The sequence below is a fragment of the Diplotaxodon limnothrissa genome, linkage group LG7 (assembly GCF_057381915.1).
Source record: "Diplotaxodon limnothrissa isolate DT_005_m linkage group LG7, D_limnothrissa_male_GT1.1, whole genome shotgun sequence".
Classification (NCBI taxonomy): Eukaryota; Metazoa; Chordata; class Actinopteri; order Cichliformes; family Cichlidae; genus Diplotaxodon; species Diplotaxodon limnothrissa.
In genome coordinates, this window is record NC_140602.1 from 68,491,363 (window position 1) to 68,517,784 (window position 26,422).

At 41.2% G+C, this 26,422-nt stretch overlaps 1 protein-coding gene across 1 annotated transcript in view; it reads right to left on the reverse strand.

The window, feature by feature from the left end:
* The window catches only part of galnt18a (UDP-N-acetyl-alpha-D-galactosamine:polypeptide N-acetylgalactosaminyltransferase 18a), a 197,058-nt gene that overhangs the window by 46,030 nt on the left and 124,606 nt on the right, over window positions 1–26,422 (reverse strand). The window contains exons 5-8 of the mRNA XM_085360204.1: window positions 14,732–14,929; window positions 12,710–12,824; window positions 4,811–4,996; window positions 152–289 (exon numbers count right to left, since the gene is read on the reverse strand). Of these exons, the coding sequence (XP_085216330.1) occupies window positions 152–289; window positions 4,811–4,996; window positions 12,710–12,824; window positions 14,732–14,929 (637 nt within the window). The remainder of the gene's footprint in view (window positions 1–151; window positions 290–4,810; window positions 4,997–12,709; window positions 12,825–14,731; window positions 14,930–26,422) is intronic.

The window sequence follows — 26,422 nt, forward strand, 5'->3', positions numbered from 1 at the left end:
GTTTCACAAAGACTACAAATACCCAGGAATACATAACGTTCTGATTTGGGAATTATTCAGAAACCAGTGGGAACTCATTAATGAATAAACCCTTAATTCTGGATGTCAACATAGGCAAAGACGGAAATGCAGGTCGATCACAGGAACTCACCACGCCATACGCAACTGTGTCGCTGTAGGATCGGAGCTCAGGGTAGATGTTGGAGAGGAACCAGCTGAACGGTCGACAGCGGAGTCTTGACCGCAGGGCCTTCCTCTTTGAAATGTCCCCGATGTCTATTCCTGAGTTCTAGGCAAGGAAATAAACACACACAGATCCAAGTTTTACATGCTGAGCATTTTACTGCCACCCAATGACCTCGAGCAACACGATAAATACAAAAAGAGCTTCAATTTTCTTACATTCGACGTAGCAATAAATAAAAACACGTGCAGAATTCAGGCGTCTGCGTCCTTTGAGCACTACTACATCCTTGGAATGGCAATGAAAGAGTCGGAAATGATAACTGAGCAGAAGAACAGCAAGGAATGTTTAAAAAGGAGCCTCACAGAGTGCGATACTCAGTGAGGAACGGCTGAAATTAAACAGAGATGTTAAAGCAGAATCTACATAAAAAGTATGTGAAATGTTCCCGAAAGATTGTTTTCCTGCCAAGAGGAAATTTACCCTACAGACATAAATTGTTCTTGGTCCTACAAATTTGAGCATCTACTGGTTGATCTGCATTGAATCACTGTAAATCTGGTCTGCAACACTGTGCTCATACAAAAAACAATATCAGAGAAGAGCTATTGCCGGGCTCGAGCAAACTGGAAGACAAGAGCGATCTACAGGCTTATAATGAAACTAGCTATGAACTGAAGGACTACTTTGGGTGAGTTATATATATATATATATATATATATATATATATATATATATATATTAGGGGTGCAACGATATTCGTATCGATATTGAACCGTTCGATACAGTGCTTTCGGTTCGGTACGCATATGTATCGAACAATACAACATTTGTAATTTATTTTATCAACTTTCCTTCTGACGACGCTGTCTGTGTTGAGCGCTCAGTGAATCTGCGTTCGACTACTCCGCCTAGGCTGCACTGTCGAGCGCAGATCCACTGAGCGCTCAATACAGACAGCATAGTCAGAAGGAAGAGCGCAGGGCAAGCTAGCGAGACAGAAGTTAAGCTCTCCTTGCAACAGGCAAATTGAACCTCATTCAGATCTGGCGTTTGGAATTATTTTGGTTTTCATGTGACGTATGACCCTGAAGGTAAGCGAGTCATGGACTAAAGTAAAACAGTATGTTGGATGTGCCATGCAATGCTCAATTACATTGGTGTGAACTAGTGTGTTAGCGCAGTTAGCTCGTTAACGTGTTGGCCGTCTAGCCCCATGCACGGGGCGATCGGCGGTAGCTCGTTAGCATGCTACTAACTTTAGCCGAGTCATTTAGACAGCTGTTAGCACATGATTCTCCTTATGCTGCTGAGAATATAGCCCAGAAGAAGCGGATAGTATAGCTTTTATTTTGGAAAGAGCCATTTCTCTGTAATAAACTCTCTTTTCCAAAGATGAGTGATTCCTCAATCAGATACAGGGCTTGCAATATCGCTAGCCCGACGTCCTGGGGCTAGCGATTTTTTTCAGACGGGCTACTCTGCCCGTCGGCCTATCGTAGGAAGGAAAAATATATGTCAATGCTTTTGCATTCTTTCGGAAATGTAGCTGGGTAATTATGTCATTGGCATCGGTGAGCCACTGTCAATATGTGACATATTGAAGTCGCGTTTGAATTTGCGCTTGTTTTTTTGCTTTCACTTTGCAATCTTGCGAACTGTGTATAGAGAGCGACAGTACTGATCTGTGAGTGATGATAATTTGTGCACCAATTCCTCTGACATCGTCTTATTAATCGTTAGCTTACTATGCAAACATGACAAGTGAAATCTCCCGCAGCTTAAACATGTGAGAGGTTGATCGCGCAGAGAATCGCTGAGCTTATGTGAGTGCGGCAGGATATATATTTTAGTTCTGCTGAGCCAAATAAGACGGGTCAGGGTGAAGAAGTGACAGCCAAAGAAAAGCTTACCACAAAACGGAAAAGTTATGACAAATGAGACTATAAGGCAAAAAGAAAGTGCAGCTTTATGGTTTCATGGACAAAATAATTTCTGTGGCTGCAATATGACGAGCTAAATAACCAGGGCTGCACATATGTGGTCCGCAGGTGCGCATTCGCTGTCAAAATAAAAAACGCGCACAAGGGTTAGGGTTAAATTTAAAAACTGTACTTTTGAGTTAAAATATATATTTATAATTTTAATAAATGACAAATTAAAAATGCATGAACATTTTTTGTATCGAAAAAATATCGAACCGTGACACCAAAGTATCGAACCGAACCGAACCGTGAATTTTGTGTATCGTTGCACCCCTAATATATATATATATATATATATATATATATATATATATATATATATATGCGATCACTCAGATATGAGTCTGACTTCGCATTAGACCTGAACACACGTGGTTGAAACATGGATACTAAAAGGCTGAACTAGTGTGAACTTTTTGGGATTATGAGGGTTTGGTTAGGTTTTGATAGGTCAGCTAAACCTGGTTAAGAAACACACTGTAGATCTTTGTTATACAGTATTCAAATGACTTGTCATCTGAAAATGTAAACAAACAGGAAGTGACAAAAACGGTAGTACCTCTAATGACCGCTTGAGGGTGGGTCCAAAAGCAAATCGATCTCAATGCTAAAACGTGCAACGTTACGACATGAAACGGTATGATGGAGCTTGACACAGAATAAATAACCAAGCTCTCTAGTGTCATCTGGTAAGTTAACGCTCAATTATTTTATCTAACTTTCATCACACATACAACTACAGTGGGGCAAAAAAGTATTTAGTCAGCCACCGATTGTGCAAGTTCCCCCACTTAAAATGATGACAGAGGTCAGTAATTTGCACCAGAGGTACACTTCAACTGTGAGAGACAGAATGTGAAAAAAAAATCCATGAATTCACATGGTAGGATTTGTAAAGAATTTATTCTTAAATCAGGGTGGAAAATAAGTATTTGGTCACCTCAAACAAGGAAAATCTCTGGCTCTCACAGACCTGTAACGTCTTCTGTAAGAAGCTTTTCTGTCCCCCACTCGTTACCTGTATGAATGGCACCTGTTTGAACTCATCATCTGTATAAAAGACACCTGTCCACAGCCTCAAACAGTCAGACTCCAAACTCCGCCATGGCCAAGACCAAAGAGCTTTCGAAGGACACCAGGAAAAGTATTGTAGACCTGCACCAGACTGGGAAGAGTGAATCTACAATAGGCAAGCAGCTTGGTGTGAAAAAATCAACTGTGGGAGCAATCATCAGAAAATGGAAGACATACAAGACCACTGATAATCTCCCTCGATCTGGGGCTCCACGCAAGATCTCATCCCGTGGGGTCAAAATGATCATGAGAACGGTGAGCAAAGATCCCAGAACCACACGGGGGGACCTGGTGAATGACCTGCAGAGAGCTGGGACCAAAGTAACAAAGGTCACCATCAGTAACACACTACAACGGCAGGGAATCAAATCCCGCAGTGCCAGACGTGTTCCGCTGCTGAAGCCAGTGCATGTCCAGGCCCGTCTGAAGTTTGCCAGAGAGCACATGGATGATACAGCAGAGGATTGGGAGAATGTCATGTGGTCAGATGAAACCAAAGTAGAACTTTTTGGTATAAACTCAACTCGTCGTGTTTGGAGGAAGAAGAATACTGAGTTGCATCCCAAGAACACCATACCTACTGTGAAGCATGGGGGTGGAAACATCATGCTATGGGGCTGTTTTTCTGCCAAGGGGACAGGACGACTGATCCGTGTTAAGGACAGAATGAATGGGGCCATGTATCGTGAGATTTTGAGCCAAAACCTCCTTCCATCAGTGAGAACTTTGAAGATGAAACGAGGCTGGGTCTTCCAACATGACAATGATCCAAAACACACCGCCCGGGCAACAAAGGAGTGGCTCCGTAAGAAGCATTTGAAAGTCCTGGAGTGGCCTAGCCAGTCTCCAGACCTCAACCCCATAGAAAATCTGTGGCGGGAGTTGAAAGTCCGTGTTGCTCGGCGACAGCCCCAAAACATCACTGCTCTCGAGAAGATCTGCATGGAGGAATGGGCCAAAATACCAGCTACTGTGTGTGCAAACCTGGTAAAGACCTATAGTAAACGTTTGACCTCTGTTATTGCCAACAAAGGTTATGTTACAAAGTATTGAGTTGTATTTTTGTTATTGACCAAATACTTATTTTCCACCCTGATTTACCAATAAATTCTTTACAAATCCTACCATGTGGATTCATGGATTTTTTTTTCACATTCTGTCTCTCACAGTTGAAGTGTACCTCTGGTGCAAATTACTGACCTCTGTCATCATTTTAGGTGGGGGAACTTGCACAATCGGTGGCTGACTAAATACTTTTTTGCCCCACTGTAACATGCTAAGAATTGTCCAAAATCCACAGCGAAAATGTAGCTCCATCTTTTATAAACAGCATATGCTTGCACAACAACAATCCTTCAGAGATGCATTTGCTTGTTATTTATGTGCCACTGACTTTCTAGTGGATCTCCATGGTGGCATTCATGGCTGCTAGAAAATCTGTAACACAACCCCTGAACACAAATAAACATGTCCACAATAACACCCCCGCACAGGGAGAAGAAGCACCACACACACACACACACACACACACACACACACACACACACAGTGAGTGCAGTGTGTTTACCTGCAGTGGAACGTTCCAGGCCATGTAGACGTGACTCTTGTACTGGTCCATCCAGACCTCAGCCACCCTCAGAGCATTGCGGCGAACGTGAGCCGTCAGGTTCTCCGTGTAGGGTTTGTGGGCACGCTCGATGTGGGCGATCCGAGAGCAGGGCAGGACCTCTACACTGCCACCGCACTGCCACACCTTTGTTACACACACACACACACACACACACACACACACACACACACACACACACACACACACACACACACACACACACACACACACACAAATGTAAATTCTGACATGTGAGGACTGTGGGGACTCCCAAAAAAGGTAGAGATATTTTCAGCACCTGCCAGGTTACTGCCAGTTAAACCTGTGTCCTCTGAATAGGGGATTAAAACCTGCTGAAACTGAGCCTGGCTGATGGAATTAGCATGAATAGAAAGGTAGGTGGTGATGCCTACCCAGATGCTGCTATTTTCATCTGTCTGCACTTGTTTGACAGTGGAAGCTGTCCTACATGCCTATGTAGGACTAGCCAGGCTCATGACACATGTGACAAATGTTATTTCAAGTCATACATGTTTTAGTAAAACAATATTTGGTGTGTGTGTGAGGTAGCACATCATAGAAAACTCATGTTTGGATTCTTCCTTCTTTTGTGCCATATACGGTAATGGAAAAAAGTGTATTTGGATTCAAAGGTTTTCTGTGTGAGGAGATAATAAATACAAACTTCACACCCTCAGCAGGTTCTAAAATTAGGTAAATACAACCTCAGAAGTACAGCTACACGTGGGATATTATACCGTATTATTATTTATCAGAATAAAAACTAAAAATGCAGAAGCAGTGCCTGAAAAGCTAAGCATTATCTTCCTGCTTCCACTACTCACGATTCAGACAAGCCACAGTTAACATGTTAAAGGCTCAAGTTCATGACAGACATGGCTGGTTTGGAAGGGCTATCAGGGCCTCTTCTCTTTAAAAAGAACACAGCAGCACAGCTTAGGCCTGGAAAGCTGCATCTGAACAAACCACAAGACTCCTGCAACAATGTCCTTTGGACAGAGACCAAAGTGGAGATGTTAGTCCATCATGCACAGCAGCACATTTGGAGAAAAAGAAACACAGCACATCTCATACCAGCTGTCAGCAGCGTGGTGGAGGCATGAGGATTCTTCTAGAGTCAGATGTGAGGCCATCTGTCCAAAAGCTAAAGGTTGGACCAAACTGGGTCAACAGGACAAAGATCCCAAGCACATCATCAAGTGTCCAACAGAAAAGTATCCAGGTGCTGCAGTGGTCCAGAGTACAGACCTCAGCCTGACTGAGATGCTGTGGTGGGAGCTTCAGAGAGCTGTGCATACATGCATGCTGCAAAACTCACTGAACTAAAGTAACTAAGGAAGCTCAGAGCCTTTAATATGTGCAGCAAGATGTCAGAGATGTTTATGTCTGTGGTAGCGAGTGCATCTAGTCTCTGTTCTCCCTCAGACTCCACCTCGCTGCCATAAAGAACACTACCATTCTCTTCAAAGCTGTATAATAACTCTTCGTTCTGTCAGACCCCAAACATATTTGTATCATACCTCCATGCAGCTGTTATTCTCATATTTAGAGAGTATTTATGATTTATTAATGCAACTTGCAATTTTCTCTTACACAATGTGAGTCTTGTACTGTTTTAATCCAACTTCTTTTTTCATCACTGTCGTAAATATATAAAGTTCCTCACCTCATCGTGCAAGGTCTTCATCAGGCGCCTGCAGCACTTTTATTCTAAATGTGTTGTTTATTGCAGACTTTAGTATTTTTGCTCTTGATCGTGAAAATAAAAACCTGGTGTTAGAAAGGATCATAATAAGTCATGTTTAAAGGCTAACCCCACTGGCCTGTTACACCAAGCAAAAATATGCACGTTGACAAAATGTTACTGCAGCTAGAACTTCTGCACGGCTGTTGTTAACATCTTGCAGCGGTTAAACACTGACTGTCAGTGCTAAACAAAACCTTCCTGACAACGAAGTCGATACAGTACTCAAACAATGCTTTGATGTGGAATAATCGAACATCTTTCACCAGCTACAGGTATTTTATTAGTGTTTCGGCCCACAGCTGCATATCTAAATGTTTACTACTTTGCCCTCCGGTGAGTTTCAGAGTATGATGCGATGTGCACCGTCTCAAAGGTGAAGGAATTACATGGATCACGGGTCAGTAGGAGAGAAGCAAAGGCCATCTCTGCTGGTACTTTAGCTACTTTGAGCTCTTCCTTCTCAACATCAACTCCACTCATATTAACTTTTTTTCAGGGGTCCAATTCAAACCACTGCCAATAACAGCGAAGGACATCGCTGACTGATGTATGAGCGAGGCAGCAAATACATCGCAGGGTTACCTAGACAACGGAACTTGGAGTGTCCACTAGTGACCACCTGTCAGCTACAAAGCAAAGTGCAACAATCAAGCTGCTTCAAATGTGGACCAACTTTCAGGAAATAGCAACACTTCTCCAGAAATATTCTAGAATTCGCCACGTTTGGTCAGAAGATTATTGTACCATTGTTTCCACAATAGCGCTGCTCAACACTGAGCTGCAGGCACCTTAGGATTTCACAAACAAATGCTGGGAAATGCTGATTTGAATAGAAACTCCTGTTCCCTCTATTGCAATCCTGCACTCCTGTGCATTTGTGTTCTAATCCCTCCTGCCGGCCAGCCTCCTTCCCTCTATCCTACCAAAGCAAAGCGCTGCTGCAGAACAACAGCAGAAACTGTAGCGCTGGCCTGACGCCCAGGCAGGGCCAAATTCAGAGATAATACATGCTTCTTTCAGAAATACCTCAACACTTTCTATAAAGGATTTACAACATGGGGTTAGAGTATAAGGAGCTATTCTTCGAGTATAACAATCTACCTCTGAGCATGTGGGTGTGCAGCGTGAGATAGAGAATGGCATCAGGAAAAAGGGGAAATGAAAGAAGGAGAGATTCAAAAAAGGATATAAAAAGAGGAGGTGCTGGGATAAACACACAGGGAGATAAAGCGGGAATAAAGAGAGGAGATAAAGAGAGTGAAATAAAGGGGAGAGAAATCTGGTCTTCAGTGATCTTTTCGAGAAGTCTTTTCTTTTTTTGGCTTTGTTATTTTTGTTCACGGGTGAACACAGGGTCATGTGCCAAATACTACACAGCAAACATCACAGAGCATCATTATGACTTTGAGAACTCGCAGTTTGGGTGCGTGTGCATCCGCTGTCTGGGAAGTTGTGTCTGGCTGACTTGTACGGGTGTCACCCAGACAAAACGCAGCACATTTACATCCCTAATTGTCTCCCGGCCTGTCTCCTTTGGTGAAATGTGGAACAAATCTTGCTGTCAGACTTGCGTTTTTAAAAGTTTTTAATGAGAAAATGAGCAGCAAAAGGCATAAACAAGTTGTGAATTATAAATCGCATTGAGCGAAGACAACCACCCGTCGTGATGGAGCGAGAAAAAAAAAAGAGACAATGAGTGTTAAATATGCACAATATTACGCCAGCACGGCACAGATCAGGCTTCATGAAAGCAATCTTTATCACTAAAAGGAGCGTGCAGGCCAGAGATACGGAGAGCTTCTGCAGAAACCGAGGGAGCGCATGAACAAATCGCTGATAAAAAAGAAAAAGTAGTCTGTGTTTGGTATGAAGATAGAAATAGAACAAACGGAGTGTTTTCTGAGTTAAACCCAGGGCCAAAACCAACACATGATGAAATAGTTAGATTAGGAGCAATGCCCCTGGGACATGTGTGCAGAACTGATTCTGTCAAAATATCACCGCCGATTTACATAATCATTGATCTGAAAAAGGGGCTTCTACAGCTCTGTGTGCTGAAACATTGACGTTCCCTGTCATTCCTGATGTTTTTATAGAAAACCACGAAGTAAAAAACTCATCAGAATAATGATGTGCGTGTCGAGGCGGGGGCTCTATAGAATTCCACGTGCTGCTGAGTTCAGGCTTCAGATGGTCCTGTGGCACTGGAAGTGTTTGCTACAGAAATAAAATGTCAATACTCTGGCTAACCTTTGGTTGCTCTTTCAGCTGTTCCAAAAAACTCCACACACGGAGTGCTTGTGTGCTGAAACCGCTCCATTTTGCTTCACCGTTGCTGTCAACCCTGCAGAGGGCAACTGACTCTTGGCCCCGTTTCAGCACACTGGCCAACAAGTAATGTGGGCAGAGCGGCCGACGGCTGAGGGGAGCATCTGATCTGGGTCAGAAAGACGTGCACTGCGGTCGTGGTGGCGACAGTGAGCTCATCCCCCCACAGAGGGACCCTCACTACTTCTGCTTCACTGAATAAACCATCCAACTCTCCGCTGTGCTAATGTCAACAGGTGTTCAATTTGTCTCTGCAGTGTGGGCTTATGCAGAGTAATTATATGGCAAAAGAGCTCTATAATAGAGAATAACCTCACTGCATGATGCAGCAGCACTCTTGCTCTCTGCACTGTGAGGAGCTAAGGAGAAAGGCATTATCAGACCTGTAGCAGGCTTGACATTCATGCTTCATATGGAGTCACATCCGAGTCCTCCACAAAAGCTTCCGTGAGACAAAGGAAGGCACAACACAGCCAGTGACCAGACACATTTATATTCATGACATCATAGTGTGTTTATGACATAAGGTTGTAGCTGTTCTAAAAATGCACAGAGCCAAATATACTAAGTGGAACTAATAAGCCTGACTGCAAAACGCTGTGTGCTGGACTGGAAAGTTTGTCGGGTGAATAATCTGTGAAACAAATCGTCAGCCAGTTCTTTTCAAAGATGCCCTGCACCATCAATCAGACCTCAGGAGGGAGGATCCACTAACCAGCACAGCAGTGTAACTGTGGGGTTCATGCACATGTCTCAGAATAACACTTCAGGAAGCAGCTGAAGAAGCAGCAGCAGGTTCTGATAAAAGGGAAACTGTTAAAATCTGAAGGTTGAAGGAACAAATAGAAGAAACCAAAAGATGATTTGCCACCAGATCCTGATCCATGCATGCATCACTCCCCTTTATTCTGACTTAAATCCAGTGACCCCTGAACGACATTCTTTGAACACACTTCACACCTGAAAAAGAAGAAAAGACTACATGAGAGCTGATTTGTGAGGCTGCAGATCTCTACATGCGCCCTGCTGTGTGAAGACACAGACGTCTGCTGCCTGAAGTTTTCATTATGAACCAATGTCTGCGTAGCAATGTAACTAATACCCTGAAACACTGCCAACTCTGCTGCTCCCTGTAACTTTATGCATGTGTAATGAGCCACTCCCCCCTCTCTCGGTCCTCCATGTTAAGCTCTGCTCTCTTACATTAAACAGAAGTATTAAGGAGCAGAAATAGACGCGTCTCAGCTCGAAACATCTGGCTGAGCAACTACAGGAGCCAAAGGTTAGGCATGTATTCCCTCCTCATTCCAAATTATCAAAGCAGCAACTTTAACAACCACATAAGGTGCATAAAATATCATTATTTGAAAAGTTTGAAAATTGCTCTTGCAAACGTAAAAAAAAAATCCTGTCCGAGTGGTTCCTTCATTTTCTCTCTAACTTTTCAACACCTACAAATATGCAATGCACTTCTGCGAGCTGCAGAAGCACCTGTGTTTGTGACCTTTAATAAATCTGGTGCAATATTTCCTATAAGTGCACTCTTCCTATTGGAGTTTAGACTGAGATAACACAGCTCCTGTAGTCAACATCCAGCCAACATTCCTTTACAGGTAGCGTCGCACTCACAGCAGTTCGCCTGCGTTCTTGTTTACAGGTGGAGGGGTATAATTACTGGGGAAACATCCACCATTCCCGAGCAAATACAGGGAGCATCAGTCAGCTTGGATGCTGGCAGGTCTGCTTGTTCAGCTCTTTAGCTCCATAACCTAAGCAATACCTTATTTTTCCACCAGGGGCAGCAGAGCAGATCTTTTACTGAAGGTCTCTGTTCATCTGTTGAAACATAGATACTGAATAAAGCACTGAAAAGGTTAAGATTGCAAGGAGGGATCCAAAAATAGTGGCAGTGCTGTAATCAGTCCAAACATGCATGAGGTGATTACTCTGAAGGGGAGATTGGACACATTTAAATCGACAGATTTCAGTTTATTTCGGGCCAGTTTCTGAAACCATAGTTGCTGCTGGCTTGTCCCACCATAACTCAAATCAGCTTTCAGTTCTTCTCCCTCGATTCTGATCATTTAGCTCCAAGCATGCCTTCTTTAGCTTTTTACGGTTCATTGAAGGCTGCCGATGTGGGTTTCTTTTACTGCTGTTTTAGAAGAATGGAGCCAGGGGGAAGGTGGCATTTAAAACGTCTATTAATGCATCACAAATGGATGCAGTCAGACAAAGTTAATGATAACTGGGCTGTATGTCTGTTTTAGAGGGCACAGTACAGTAACAACCAGAAACTTCTCTCTGTGTTTCATTTATTTATCTATTCTTTTCTAGACTTGGTGGTTCAGATCAGCATCAGCCAGCCCGGCCTGATAATCAAACCTGCCCGACACAGACACGGTTGCAGTAAATCACTCCACACCGAGCCTGAGTCAACAGTTTCTCTCGATGGCTCCCGGATACATTCAGCCTCAACGCTGTGTCATCCTCCCGGGGCTGATTGGCAGCCTCAGGATGACTGTGCTTGTGCAGAGCCCAAGGCCTCTAGAGATCCGATTAGAGATAGAGTCCCTCTGGTAACTTAATGTTCTGATGGAGTTAGGCTGCCTGAAAATGAAATAAAATGTGTTGCTGCTCAAATTTGCCAGAAACTACAAGAAAACTGGAAGATGTGGAAGTTACTGTCACCATAATGTGATATATTCATATAATTTTATCATATTAAGTTACAATTTGTAGTTGTTACATCATTAGTAATTAGCCAGTTTGGGTGAGTCAGCGATAAAGATGCTGCTCTATCAAAGGAAAGGTCATTCTTTTTTCTGTATGCTAGGCGAGCCGTCCTTTTAGCACAGTTCAGGTTGGATGGTGACAGCAGCTGATGCTGTTGTTAGGCGGCCCACGCTACATGTGTTTGTAGGTTACTGTATGGAAAGTGCTGGCAGAGATCTCAATCGATATAATTCAAATCAGTTTTACTGGTATATGCAACTGTTCTTGAATTTTAAGATAAAGGTCCAAAAATTAACAGCTCCTTATGAGCAAGAAAAACACCCTTTTAACAGGGAGCAACCTGTTAAAACCAGGCTCGGGGAGGGAGGGCCACCAAAGACACAGTGTGGAAGAAAGCCTGAGCTTAATAAGGCTTTATAAAGACACAGAGAGAAACATTTGAGTGAAGAAGAAACACCCAGTGCATCATGGGATGCCCCCAGCAGCCTAGACCTATTGTAGCATAACTAACGGAGAATTCAGCATCACCTGATCCAGCCCTAACTTTATGCAGGTGTAAATAAATATATTTTGAAATAAACTGACACTTTTTCCTCATAAAATGACAGTTTTCTATTAATGCATGCTGGCTGTATCCTTGTAAGGACTTTACATTATAATATAAAGCACCTTGAGGTGACTTGTTGTGATTTGGTGCTATATAAAGAAAACAGAACTGAATTGACGGGTCAGTTTAAGATTGATAACGGTTATCATTGCTCCATGTTTCACCAGTAACTAGTTTTTAGAAGTCTGGTTAAACCAAGCTGTCAGGCAGCTGCTGCTGATTACATCAAAATGGCGAGTGTGGCAAAAGTTTTGACCCCAATACATTAAAAAAACGAATTTTTACTATAATCAAAACCATCTGTTTCATTCTGGACTGTATCGTAAGGGTCTCCATGAAGCTGGACAAAAAGGAGTTCTTGAGTATTCAGAAATTAATCAGTTTGGTTATAAAAAAAAGTTTATAAAGACCGTCTCACCCTGATTCCAAGCTCCACATTTTCTCCACCATAAATTTCCATGCCCTCATCAAGCAGGCCAATCTCTTCAAAGTATTTCCTGTCGACCACAAAGCAGCCAATCAGAGCAGGGCTCCTAGAATGAGAGGAAAGAGAAAAGGTCACAGAAAAATGAAGCTTGCTTTATATTAAAGTGAATGCACTGTCATTAGGCCCTTTAAAAAATATAATGCAAAGCCTTCTCCTCTACCCACATACAACAGCTATGTCCTAATCCACAATTAGCCTCATACTGGGGCTAATTGTGGGGATCAAGCCCCCTGCAGATCTATTTTTCAAGTACACTGCACATTCGCTGCTCTAAACATAGTCCTTAGTCTTGCATGAAAACCCAAGCAGTGCATTATACTCACAAATGATGCAGCTGTCAAAATGATGCCTTCACCTAACACAACTACTTCAGGACATTTTGTGGAAATTCAGGCGGGAAGAGTACACAAATCTTTCATCAACATCAAACTGAACCAACAGGGGTGAAAAATAACTCCTATTAGTATTCATGCTGTCAGTCGCACACATCTCTTCTTATCAATATGAAATACAGCAGCGCAGCAAAAACAGCTTGTTTGGGTGAATTTTGCATCCCAGTGGATACACACAGTGGCAAACAGCCAGAAACCAAAAAAAGACCCCCCCCCCCCCCGGCTTTCAACACATTCTTTTTCATACAACATTCAGTTAAAGAGTTGTTTTTATTTTGCAGCCTATAGCGTACAGCAAATACTGAGCTATGGAGTTCTCATTATCAATCTGCAGTGGTGCTAAATGTGAGGTGCAGAGGAAACACTTCCAGGTGTGCTGAAGCATTAAGAGTTCCTTTCACTGGAACTAAGAGCCGAGCCCCCGCACCGTAATCCCCCCTCCACCAAACTTTACACTTGTGCAGTCAGAAAAGTACCGTTGCCCTGGCAACCGCCAGATCCAGACTGGTCCGTCGAACTGCCAGACGAAGGAGCGCGATTGGTCACTCCAGAGACATGTCTGCACTGTTCTGTATTTCACTGCATTTTAGTAGTAGTATCCATTATCGCATTCAAAGGTGGATTTTCTGAAGCTCAGCGGAACAATGTGCGTCCGAACACTGCCTCTCACAGACCGTAACTCATCATCTTCTGATAACTAGGAAGAGCACAATACGCATGTTTACTTAAGAAATTAGATACCGATTTAACAAAACTGCTCTGAAAGCCATTAAGCGGTAACAATACTCTCAAGCGGTCCTCCCGAGCAAATCCAGCAGCAATCTGCACTTGAACAAAAGTGCTTAAGAAGATAGAGAAATAAATAATTGGGCCCATTTATCTTCCTCCATTACAATATTGAGCAGGATACGTCCTCTTGTTTTTCTCCAAATCTATAAACACTGTATTATTGATTTACTTGCCATAAACCTCAACAACAGATATGTTATCCTCTTTGCACGTATTGGTGAGCAGGCAATTCTGCTGTCATTACTGGGCTGTTTGTCTGTACTGGTCTCTGGTGTGCGTAAGCAATCTTTCTCCGTTATATTGGCAACACTTTCCTGGCCACTGAAGATCATTCACTGTGGGTATGCGTGGTGACTGTGCGTGGTGTTCAGGACATCAAATAAGCAGACATAAAATGCACCTGCTCTCCTCCTTAAATGTTAACTGTAACGGCCCACCGAGACCGTTTTTATGTCTTACACTTAATTTGCTCTGTAGCTGTATTGCTTCCCGCGGGTTTTATACGGGTTACTGACACTACACTAAGCAGAATTTACATGCGTAATTATTCATGGGGATTAGTGTTGGAGAAATTATAATGTAAAAATAATGAGCTTAGTAAGTGATCTTATCAACCCTACTTCAATATGCTTCAAGTCAAATGATTAATAATTAATACATTCTTGGACTTCTTTCACATAAAGAGGTTCCTTTTAATAAAATAAAACCATTTCTTTTTCCCCCTCATATTTTTTTTTACATTATCGAGCCTCAGAGCTCATCTCCCGTTTACCTGATAGGCGCAGTGTTGTTGTGCTGCGTCCACCAGGACTTTGGCGGGTTGAGGTATCTGCACCACAGCTCCCAGTCGAAGCCCTGAGCAGACAGAGGGTATTCCTCGATCTCAAAGGTGTCATACTTGATGTTGTCAAATGAAGGCGAGACCACCCGGGTCCGGTCCTCCTTTATTCGCTGCAGAATAGGCTCCGCCCTGCAGGATGATAAAGTACAGATAGGAATGTGTTTATAAAGACAAAAGCAAATTATTGAAGAGATCGGTCTTACGCTGCGAGCTGCAGGGATTAACGTGGTCTCTCCCATCATCTCACATCATGTTGTGAGAAGAATCAACACCATAAAGTATAGATTACTGGAAAAACAGTCTTTGTAGATGTGGTTTCATCACATTTTGACTCTGCATCAGCTACAAGCAGAGCTGTGCTAAGCCTGTCCGAACCTATGTCTTCCCCACCCAATGCACACATCTCCTGTGGTGTGCACAACCACACTGAGTTCTGTACCACACAGGATGTGGCACTGGGCACTGCTCTCGTCGTTCACTGCTAACGGGGGAAGTTTCTTCTGATCTGAGGTCATATTAGAAAGAACCGAGTAGCAAGGCAGGACAGGCAGGGTGTTTGTGGCTCCTGAGAGGGGTGAGAGGCTCATGTGTATTGGCGTGCTTCCCGATGCAGTGAGGGGGCGACTGGTGGCACCAGCTAAACCACCAGCTGGAGCGATTGGCACACGCATAATGGGGTCGGTGTGCCCACCAGCAGACATCCATTTGTGCAGATTTGACAGGGAAGCACTGCTGCCCGGCTCCCAGGCAGGGACGTTAGGGGCCCAAAGGTTGTCTGTGAATACCCCACAAAGCTGTGGTGGGTCTTGAGTTAACTGCACAAAGCGATGCTAAGAGAGGTGTGTAGTGGAACCTGGGGGCACAAAATGCTTGTCCGGCTGTATTTGTAAGACCTGCGACTGATTGGCGACCTTTCTTTGTCTTTTCTGATTGACTGCAGGACAAGAAGGAAGAGCCTGCTGCTGTGCTGCTTTATCAACTACTCCCCCTGGAGGATCATGTGATAGTGTTACCTTGTTGTGTGGATGCCTTAATAGGCATCCACACTATTGAGATCCTGTTTCTCTTTCTTCTTTATTATTATTCCGGGTGTTTCCGTACACTTTTTGCCGTGGATCTACTTCCACAATTTTTGTGCTATTTTCACCGTTCAAACTCTAAACTGTTCTGCTCTTTCTGCTAATGCCGGCTATGACTTTTGGTGTTTATTACTATTATACTTTTTAAAATATTACACTTTTTTCCTTTAATTTGTCCCATTGAAATGAATGGGAAACTTCCACAATTCTGCTAAAACTTTCTTGTCTTTGAAACTTAACTACTGCCTCATACTTTCACCTAGAAACTCCATTCAAACTTTAAAATGTTCTCAAATGATTTGGCTATTCCTGTATGATTCAGCTTTTTCAGATCTTCTACCGTTTTAATCTTATCCCTCTTTGAGTTTTCAGTTGCAAAATTGTGATTTTTCAGAAAATACATGCGTTGCTATGGTTGCTATGCAATTAACTCAGAGGGGACAGTGAAACTGTTTGAATTTTCTCTTCATGTCCAAACAACTTCTTGCTACTCGCTCAATTTCCACTCAAGCCCCACAAATTATACATCAAAACGTAGGTATTTTTGCTGGCTTTCAGAAAATGTCACTATCATTGTTGTGGGACTCATAGATATTTTGCGAATCTCCTCAGAGTAACACAAAGTCAGAAAACTCTCCATATAAACTCAATGGAGAGTTTGTTCAAAATCACCGCTGGATTTCTCTAATGAGAGGCATTTTCAAATTGTCATATCTCCTTAACGAAGCGAAGTTAAGACATGAGGCTTGTCCCCGTATATGTTCAGACACTCCTGACACTCACAATTCAAGAATTTCTTTCTCACCTATTACCGTTCTGAAATGAGTTGGACTTGTTTGAGGGTAGGAAATTTGTCCCTCGCTCAGATTTCATCAGATTTCAATCTCTGGAAATGAACCACTTTTTTCTCTCGTCATATCTTTTTGATGGATTTCCACAGAGCCCTGAAAATTTCCATGACTGTTCACCAAAGCCTGCTGTTTCTTACGGTGAAAGAATGATTTTGATGCTCCATATAGATTTAGAGTTACCAAAGGCAGTTTTTGCTTCGCCTCTACTCAGTTACAGTGTATTACAAGTCATATATCTTTAATAATTTATGTTTTATCTCTGAATTATGAAGACCTGAAGATTCCCCCATCTCTTCTGAATAAAACGATGCCTGAATGACCGTTCTAGCCTCTACGGTTAGGAAATTATGGCCATTTGTTCGAGTGGAATCCTGAATGTCAGAAATACACTGAAGAAAACTCACACCTCTCTCTGTGTCTGTGTGTGTAAGGGCTGACTACAGCAGGTGCAGCTAATTTAACTGACCTACATATACCAAGCCCAGACTCTCCACAGCTCCTGTTCCCTTTACTGTCTGTGTATGTGTGTCTGTGTATCAATATTTCTCCTATGTTTAGGTATTACTCCTCAATCATAGTATTTCTGCTAAAGCAAAGTACTTCTACTACATCTTAGTACTTCTGCTAAATCATAGTATTTCTGCCAATTCATAGTATTTTTGCAAAATCATGGTATTTGTGCAAAATCATGGTTTTGGGGCCAAATATTTCTGTTATTTTATAATATATGTGCTGAATATATTATATGTGCCAAATCATAGTATTTATCCCAAATTATAGTATTTATGCCAAATTACAGTATTTCTGCTAAAACGCAGAAATAGTACCTTTTAGCAGGAATTTCTACCAAAAGATAGTATTTATGTTAAAACATAGTATTTCTGCTAAACCAGAGTATTCCTGCCAAATCATAGTATTTGTACTGAAACATGGTACTTCTGCCCAATCATAGTATTTGTACTAAATCATAGTACTTGTGCCAAATCATAGTATTTATACCCAATCATAGTATTTCTGCTAAATCATAGCATTTGTGCCAAATCATGGTATTTGTGCAAAAACATAGTATGTCTGCAAAACCATAGTATATCTCTTATGTTATAGTATTACTACTAAGGCATAGTATTTCTGCCAAATCATAGTATTTCAATCAAATCTCAGTAGTTGTGTTAAAATGCAGTATTATTGCCAAATCATAGTATTTGTACCCAATCATAGTATTTTTGCCAAATCGTGGTATTTGTGCCCAATTAATAATTCTGTTATGTTATAGTATTACTACTAAGTCGTAGAATATCTGTTATGTTATAGTGTATCTGCGGAATATAGTATGTGTGCCAAATCGTAGTATTTACACCAAATCACAGTATTTTTGCTAAAACATAGTATTTCTGCCATATTGTGGTATTTGTGCAAGAACATTGAACTGTTATGTTATAGTATTACTACTAAGTCATAGTATTTCTGCGTTGTTATAGTATTTGTGCTAAAACGTAGTATCTCTGCCAAGTCATAGAATTACTGCAATTTAATAGTTTTTTTTAGGAAATCTGTTATATTATAGTATTACTACTCAGTCATAGTATTTCTGCCAAATCATAGTATTTGTGTGAATTTGTATACTGTAATATCACTGTATTATGTAGTGGCTAAGTAGGGGCTGTTTACTAAGTGCATCAGTGTAAATAGGTCATCTCTTGTGTTGGAGTGCCCTCTTGTGGCGCCTTTTGGGTAGTGCCTTAGTAAACGGGAACCCTGTAAAAAGTGGCATCAGACTGATTTGTAGTGGAGGAATTTGTTACCAGTTTTCTTAATCTTTAATCTGTATGCATGTTGTAATGCATACCCTGTTCTTAATCATAGAAACCACACCATATCACCTCTCCACATCCTCCTACTGTATGCCATACCTCCCTGTACCATTCATCTGACCGCAATAAACTCCACCTGTGGTAATCTAATCCCTGGATGTCAGCCTCTCCTTCTGACCGAGGATAGTTATAGTATTTGAGCCAAATCATAGTATTTGTGCTAAAACATAGTATTTCTTCCAAATCATAGTATTTGTGCCAAAGTATAGTATTTCTTCCAAATCATAGTATAACTGCACAATAAAGGTTCTTGAGCCACATCAGTGTTTGTGCCAAATCTTAGTATTTCTTCTAAATCCTAGTAATTCTGCTCAATGATAGAATTTCTGCTATGCTTTAGTACTTTTTTCCTAGATTGTAGTACTTCTGCTAAGTCAAAGTATTTCATGTAAATCATAGTATTTCTACCAAGTCCCAATGTTTCTGCTAAATCATAAATAATGTTTTAGTACAAATTGTATGATTTGGTGGAACTTTCTGTGTTCCAGCACAAATGCTATGATTTGGCAGGAAAAAAATATTATTTAGTATAAATACTAAGTTTTAGCAGAAATACTATGTTTAAACTTTAAAAAATTCTGCTATTCCTGCTGATGTGTGTTATGACTTTTGACCATTGAAATGAATGGAACACATTATCAATGTGGTCACTGATTTTGCATGATGGGCTGAGCTGTGTTTTACCTCAGTGAGATAAGCATCCGTTCTCAGACTGGGAGGCCTGGGTTCAAATCCAGCTTATGGCAACATTTCTTTCACTTAACAGTTAAACTTTTTTTAAACTCTTTTCAACACAAATTTCATTTTTTTCACCCCTTTTCAGCAAAATTTTCAGTTTTTTTTAACCCCTTTTCAGCACAAATCCAAACTTTTTCAGCTCTTTTTCAGCAAAAACCTCTTTTCAGCAGAATTCTGCTCATTCAACTCTTTTCAGCAAAATTTTCAGTTTTTTCTGCTGTTTTCAGAAAAAAACTCTTTTCAGCAGAAATTCTGCTGATTGAACTCTTTTCAGCAGAATTTTCGCCCCCTTTTTTTGCCCAAATTCTGCTAGCACAATTGTCAATCTCTCCACCTTTTCTTTGTGAGAAAGTGTTTGGCTCAGTGAGCTAAATAGCTACCCTTTGACCAGGAGGGCCAGGTTCGAATCCTGCTCAGGGCAATGTTTTTTGTTTTCAACTTTTTCAGCTTTTTTCAGCAGACATCTTCAACGTTAAGGCATCCACACAGCATTTTTGCAGGAAATGCAAATTTTTCTAGTTTTTTCTAATATTCCTGTGCAGCTTTCTGTTGAGCGAGGAGGAGTGAGCAAGCTTTCTAATAAGCTTTGATTCTTTTCCTCTAAAGAGACGTTTAGTGAAGAAATTACATTTTGTTCCAGTAGATATTTGTTTTACTCATTCATTATTTCACTTTGCTTTTACTTCTGTGCGGGTGTTGATTCTTTTGGTGTGCACATACTCTGTAGCAGCCTTTTTATTAAATGTATTTCTTTTAAAAAAAGACGGAAAGCTTTTGTTGAGCAATCATCTTAAAGCCGATACATGTGGTTCAGAACTAATTTGTGTGCTATTAATTTGGTCACAGTCGCTTCATTATGCATCTTTTTGTCATGTACAAATACAGTCATCTCAAAGACAGGATAATAAACTTCAGGTAACTGATCTAACATCCAAGACTGGACCCTAAAAATTCTGACTGCTCTAAATGTCCCTAAAGGATGGAAAAACAAACAGCACAAGACACAAAATGTTCACCTTGAATCATGTTTGAATTTTTGAGCCTTATTTGCCTCTTTGCTTTGTTTTGATTAAATAAATATAAAAGACAGTTTTTGTGGTCCTTTTTGTCTTTATTGAGCCTAAATCTCATTGGTGTATTTTCACAGTTTATGTTCCTGATTCTGCTCCGATTGGGCGGAGCAACCAAGTAATTTTATCCAGCTTTTATTTAGTTCAAAGCTCTGTTTCAGCAGTGTCATTATCTCCAAGTACCAAAATGCAAATGAAGAAGTCAAAAGAAAACAGAAAAGTCAAAAGGCCCCAGACACTGGCAGAGGAAACAGCCTAAATTATTCCTCTTCTATCTTATATTTGTCATGAATATTACTGATGCTGCCTGCTGTCAGCTGAAGATTCTTTGCCCTTAAGAACTTTATAACCCGGCTGCGTGTTCGGGTTTGTTTGTTTTTGAAATTTGCATTTTAACAGTAGAGAAATAAAAAGTTCTTTAAACTGAATTTGAAGCCTAAAAAAGTCAAACATGTATTAAATATCACACGAATGAGTCTGTCTGGGAAAAAAGAATGTGATAAAACAATCTGGGGAATTGTCAGTTCAAGCTGGGAAATGAGACGGCCGTCTTGACTGGATCAGGAAGGTCATCCCGCTGGAGAGCAGCGAGCACAGAGCTGAATCAAGGACTGAAGGAGTGCAGCTGAAGGCTCATCAGAGACAGCAGAATCAGTGGAAGCAGTAAGGTGGTGTCTGGAATATGAAGTCCTTGAGAGATCCGATTCCATCCTACTTAGCCTTGTAAGCCATTCCAGAGCTGAGAATTGAATCGGAGAGTGAGTACAGGAAGTGGCTGGAAAATTCAGCGTTGGGGGGCTGAAGAGAGTCCAAAGAGTCCAACCAGAGCCAGGACTACAAATGAAGTCCTTGATCAAGTAATATGCAATTCAGCGGATGTTGACCACAAGGCTACGGGGCTGTGGTGGGATGATAACTTTGGCAAGTGGGACAGCTCTTAAGATTCATGGGGAGATGTTGGCAGCCTGGGCAGTGATCACACACAGAGGGAAAGAGCACTGCTGTTGAAAAGCTGAGCAGATCACAAGATGTCCTGCTGCAGATAACGTCTGTCCCCAAGCAGAGATGCTGTTTGTCTATTTTTAACTCTTCGGCATTCAAACCTCGGACATTTTGTGACATTTCTTTGTTAATTATGTGGTTCTTCCAGGAAACAGAGTAGGTTTGTGATATAAAAAAGAAAAGTTGAAAGATTGCAAAGCAGACATTTAAAAATGTTCCTGTTTTAAAAGACGATTTTTATTCATATTTAGTGAAACAGGATTTAAATCAAAGTGGGTTGCAAAGCAGCTTGCAGAAAAACATAGTCCTTCACTCAAAAGCAGGGCATAATTTTTTTTAGCAGGTATCTGTACTTGTTGTCTCTTTTCAGCCATTAAGGTGGACCTTTAGGGTTCCAACGTTCTCTTGTTTTTAAACCTGAGACACTTTTTAAGGAGTCATGTTCGACTGTATGAGCAGAACCCCGGACTGCCGCTTAAAGGTGTGAGCTGTGTCAGTTTAAAACACCCTGCATAACTGGATGGTCCATCTTCAAACTCATTCAGAGCAGACAGGCAGGAAGAATTCAGCACTGACATTTCTGATGAAGTGTGTGAAAAATGTTTGGAAAACAGAGTCTCTTAAAATGCTAGGCATATTCTGAGTCGTCCACTGATTGCACTTCTCTGCCACTAGATTACATAAAATATTCAAAGGGATTTCACCTCTGTGCATAAAATGTTTGACGAAGGCAGGAACTCTTTTAGTTTAATAGATTACAGACTTTCTGAGGTTAAAGTGAAGGATTAATATGAAGCTCAGGTTGTCTCCCTATCCACAATGAAGAAGTCTGCTACACTCCAGGAACATGGGACATCCCAAACGTTTGTCACGAGGCTCAAGGATTTAAGAAATATACCACAATCAGAAAAAAAGCAGATACAATGAGTCAAGCCATTTACCTGACAATGACAACAAAGTTAAAATGATTGGTTAATGGTCTAATCGAGCAACAGTATTCTAAGGTAATACCTTTCAAATATGATGTAATACAGTAATTTCTCCTTAATGTCAGAAAACACCAGCGTTCTTAAATGTTAGATTTTCTTTTAATTTACAGTGGCTTGCAAAAGTATTCGGCCCCCTTGAACTTTTCCACATTTTGTCACATTACAGCCACAAACATGAATCAATTTTATTGATTTGCAGTTATTTATTTGTAAAAAATGTTTGGTATCATGTATGATTTTTGTTCCACTTCTCACGTGTGCACCACTTTGTGTTGGTCTTTCATGTGGAATTCCAATAAAATTGATTCATGTTTGTGGCTGTAATGTGACAAAATGTGGAAAAGTTCAAGGGGGCCGAATACTTTTGCAAGCCACTGTACATATTTTTGTATATCTCTACCTTTCTTTCCAAAAATCTAGAAAACAGATGTTTGAAAAAAAGTTTTTAATAGTCTTATCGAAAGTTCTTAAAGTTTAAGCATTATCAATATTAGCTTTAATTTCACGATCACTGTGTCACCAGCAAAATCTGAGAAGAACTGTTTTCTGACTCAAAATGAGATCTTTGCAAAATTGTGTGCTTGCTGTATCTCTGTCTTATCTAACAAAGCTGGGCACTCGGTTAATGCTAATGAGGCAGAACCTTACTGATCCTTTTGTGTTATTATTGATGTGAAGAAGACAAAGGCTGAGTGGAATGAGAAAAATCAGAGCCTTGCCTCTTCAATTTGTGGACTGCTAGAGGCTGTCATCTAAATGCAAACTACCACTGGCAGTTCCACGAGGGAGAAAACATAAACCTGGCACTGTGGCTCACAGTCATGCATGTTTGATCAGGTCAGGCCCACAGATGTATACGATAATAACATCAGAAATTCCCAGCATTAGAGAAGGGGGGGGTGGGGGGCTCTTTCATCCTGCACTCTGATTGTTCTTGGGCGGTAAACCTCGCCTATTGGTGAGTTTTTTTTTCATCCGCTCGCACATATAAACACAGCGAGCCCACACAGATAAGCCTGGAATCTTGATATAGGGGGAAATCTGGGATCCACCTAATTAGTGAGACCTTCACATCAAAGAAAGGTAAAGGCTGGAGTGTTCACACGGGGAAGCGCCACGTCAGCTGAGAGAAAATTATTCTCTCACAGCTGAATATTAAAACATGTAAGGTGCATCATCCTCTTCATGCAACTCATTCATTTAGCTGCAGATCTCCAGATAGATTAACCCCAGCCTCCGTGAACTGCAATTAGTTAATATATCTACAAATTTATGGCAAATAAATTAGTTATATTTGAACAACATATTAGCCAGGAGCAAGTGATTTAAAAAGATCCGTTTTAGAAAAAAAAAGAAGTGTCTAATAAAATAACTTCACTTTCTGTGTTTGACATTTTTAACTTCATTTAATTTTTTGTAAACAATAAAAATTCAGAAAATAACTTTTTTTGTGTTGTCAAATGAAGATGAAGTTCCATCTTATGTTAATGGAGCAGCAGGTGTGCCATTACGTCATCTCTCAGCATAGACTGAGCTTTGAACTACAGTACTAACAGGGATGAGAAAGAGATACAGGGAGTGCAGAATTATTAGGCAAATGAGTATTTTGTCCACATCATCCTCTTCATGCATGTTGTCTTACTCCAAGCTGTATAGGCTCGAAAGCCTACTACCAACTAAGCATATTAGGTGATGTGCATCTCTGTAATGAGAAGGGGCGTGGTCTAATGACATCAACACCCTATATCAGGTGTGCATAATTATTAGGCAACGTCCTTTCCTTTGGCAAAATGGGTCAAAAGAAGGACTTGACAGGCTCAGAAAAGTCAAAAATAGTGAGATATCTTGCAGAGGGATGCAGCAGTCTCAAAATTGCAAAGCTTCTGAAGCGTGATCATCGAACAATCAAGCGTTTCATTCAAAATAGTCAACAGGGTCGCAAGAAGCGTGTGGAAAAACCAAGGCGCAAAATAACTGCCCATGAACTGAGAAAAGTCAAGCGTGCAGCTGCCAAGATGCCACTTGCCACCAGTTTGGCCATATTTCAGAGCTGCAACATCACTGGAGTGCCCAAAAGCACAAGGTGTGCAATACTCAGAGACATGGCCAAGGTAAGAAAGGCTGAAAGACGACCACCACTGAACAAGACACACAAGCTGAAACATCAAGACTGGGCCAAGAAATATCTCAAGACTGGTTTTTCTAAGGTTTTATGGACTGATGAAATGAGAGTGAGTCTTGATGGGCCAGATGGATGGGCCCGTGGCTGGATTGGTAAAGGGCAGAGAGCTCCAGTCCCACTCAGACGCCAGCAAGGTGGAGGTGGAGTACTGGTTTGGGCTGGTATCATCAAAGATGAGCTTGTGGGGCCTTTTCGGGTTGAGGATGGAGTCAAGCTCAACTCCCAGTCCTACTGCCAGTTTCTGGAAGACACCTTCTTCAAGCAGTGGTACAGGAAGAAGTCTGCATCCTTCAAGAAAAACATGATTTTCATGCAGGACAATGCTCCATCACACGCGTCCAAGTACTCCACAGCATGGCTGGCAAGAAAGGGTATAAAAGAAGAAAAACTAATGACATGGCCTCCTTGTTCACCTGATCTGAACCCCATTGAGAACCTGTGGTCCATCATCAAATGTGAGATTTACAAGGAGGGAAAACAGTACACCTCTCTGAACAGTGTCTGGGAGGCTGTGGTTGCTGCTGCACGCAATGTTGATGGTGAACAGATCAAAACACTGACAGGATCCATGGATGGCAGGCTTTTGAGTGTCCTTGCAAAGAAAGGTGGCTATATTGGTCGCTGATTTGTTTTGTTTTGTTTTTGAATGTCAGAAATGTATATTTGTGAATGTGGAGATGTTATATTGGTTTCACTGGTAAAAATAAATAATTGAAATGTGGATATATTTGTTTTTTGTTAAGTTGCCTAATAATTCTGCACAGTAATAGTCACCTGCACACACAGATATCCCCCTAAAATAGCTAAAACTAAAAACAAACTAAAAACTACTTCCAAAAACATTCAGCTTTGATATTAATGAGTTTTTTGGGTTCATTGAGAACATGGTTGTTGTTCAATAATAACATTATTCCTCAAAAATACAACTTGCCTAATAATTCTGCACTCCCTGTAGTCCTCCCGTATTGGACATAAATTGTTAAATTCAGAATTTATCTTAAAATCCTTTTTACATACAAATTCTTGAATAATAGGTCGTATCTGAACGGGAGGCAGAGCCTTCAGTTTTCAGGCCCCTCTTCTGTGGAACCAGCTTCCAGTTTGGATTCAGGAGACAGACACTATCTCTACTTTTAAGATTAGGCTTCAAAATTTCCTTTTTGCTAAAGCATTCAGGCTACGTTCACTCTGCAGGTCTTGATGCTCAATTCCGATTTTTTGATCAAATCCGATTTTTTTGTCTGCTTGTTCACACTACAAATAAAATGCGACAGCAAATGCGCTCTAGTGTGAACGCTCAAAGCGGCCGCATGCGCAAAAGAAGACGTCACACACAGCGCGCTCTGTTTAGACCCAGAGCAACAGCATTGTTTGACTGATGGCCCTTAATATAAATACTTCGGACTTGACGTTTCCCAATTTTTGCTTTAAGTTATTTTGTTATTTACATAATAATGTAAATAACCTAATAATGATCCTTATTGCTGTTTCAGAGGAGCGCTGCTTCAAAGGATAGCTGCAGATTTCTGTCAGAATCTGCAGATTATACAGAACAAAGAAAATGTTCACGTTTCTCCAACGTTGTCTTCTCAACAGTTTCACTGACATCTACACGGGATGGCCAGGAAGCGTTCGCGATGTCTTCTCCGGCGCTGATAATTGGCGTCTGTCTTGTGTCGGTGACGTAAAAGACGGATTTAATGCGAAGTGACCATCAAACAGCAGTCGCTTTCTAAAACATCGGATATGTATGGGATTCAGCACCACATACGAAAGTGACCCAGATCAGATTTGAAAACATCGGATTTGTCTGTGTGTACTGTCTTTCTATGGTCTCCTT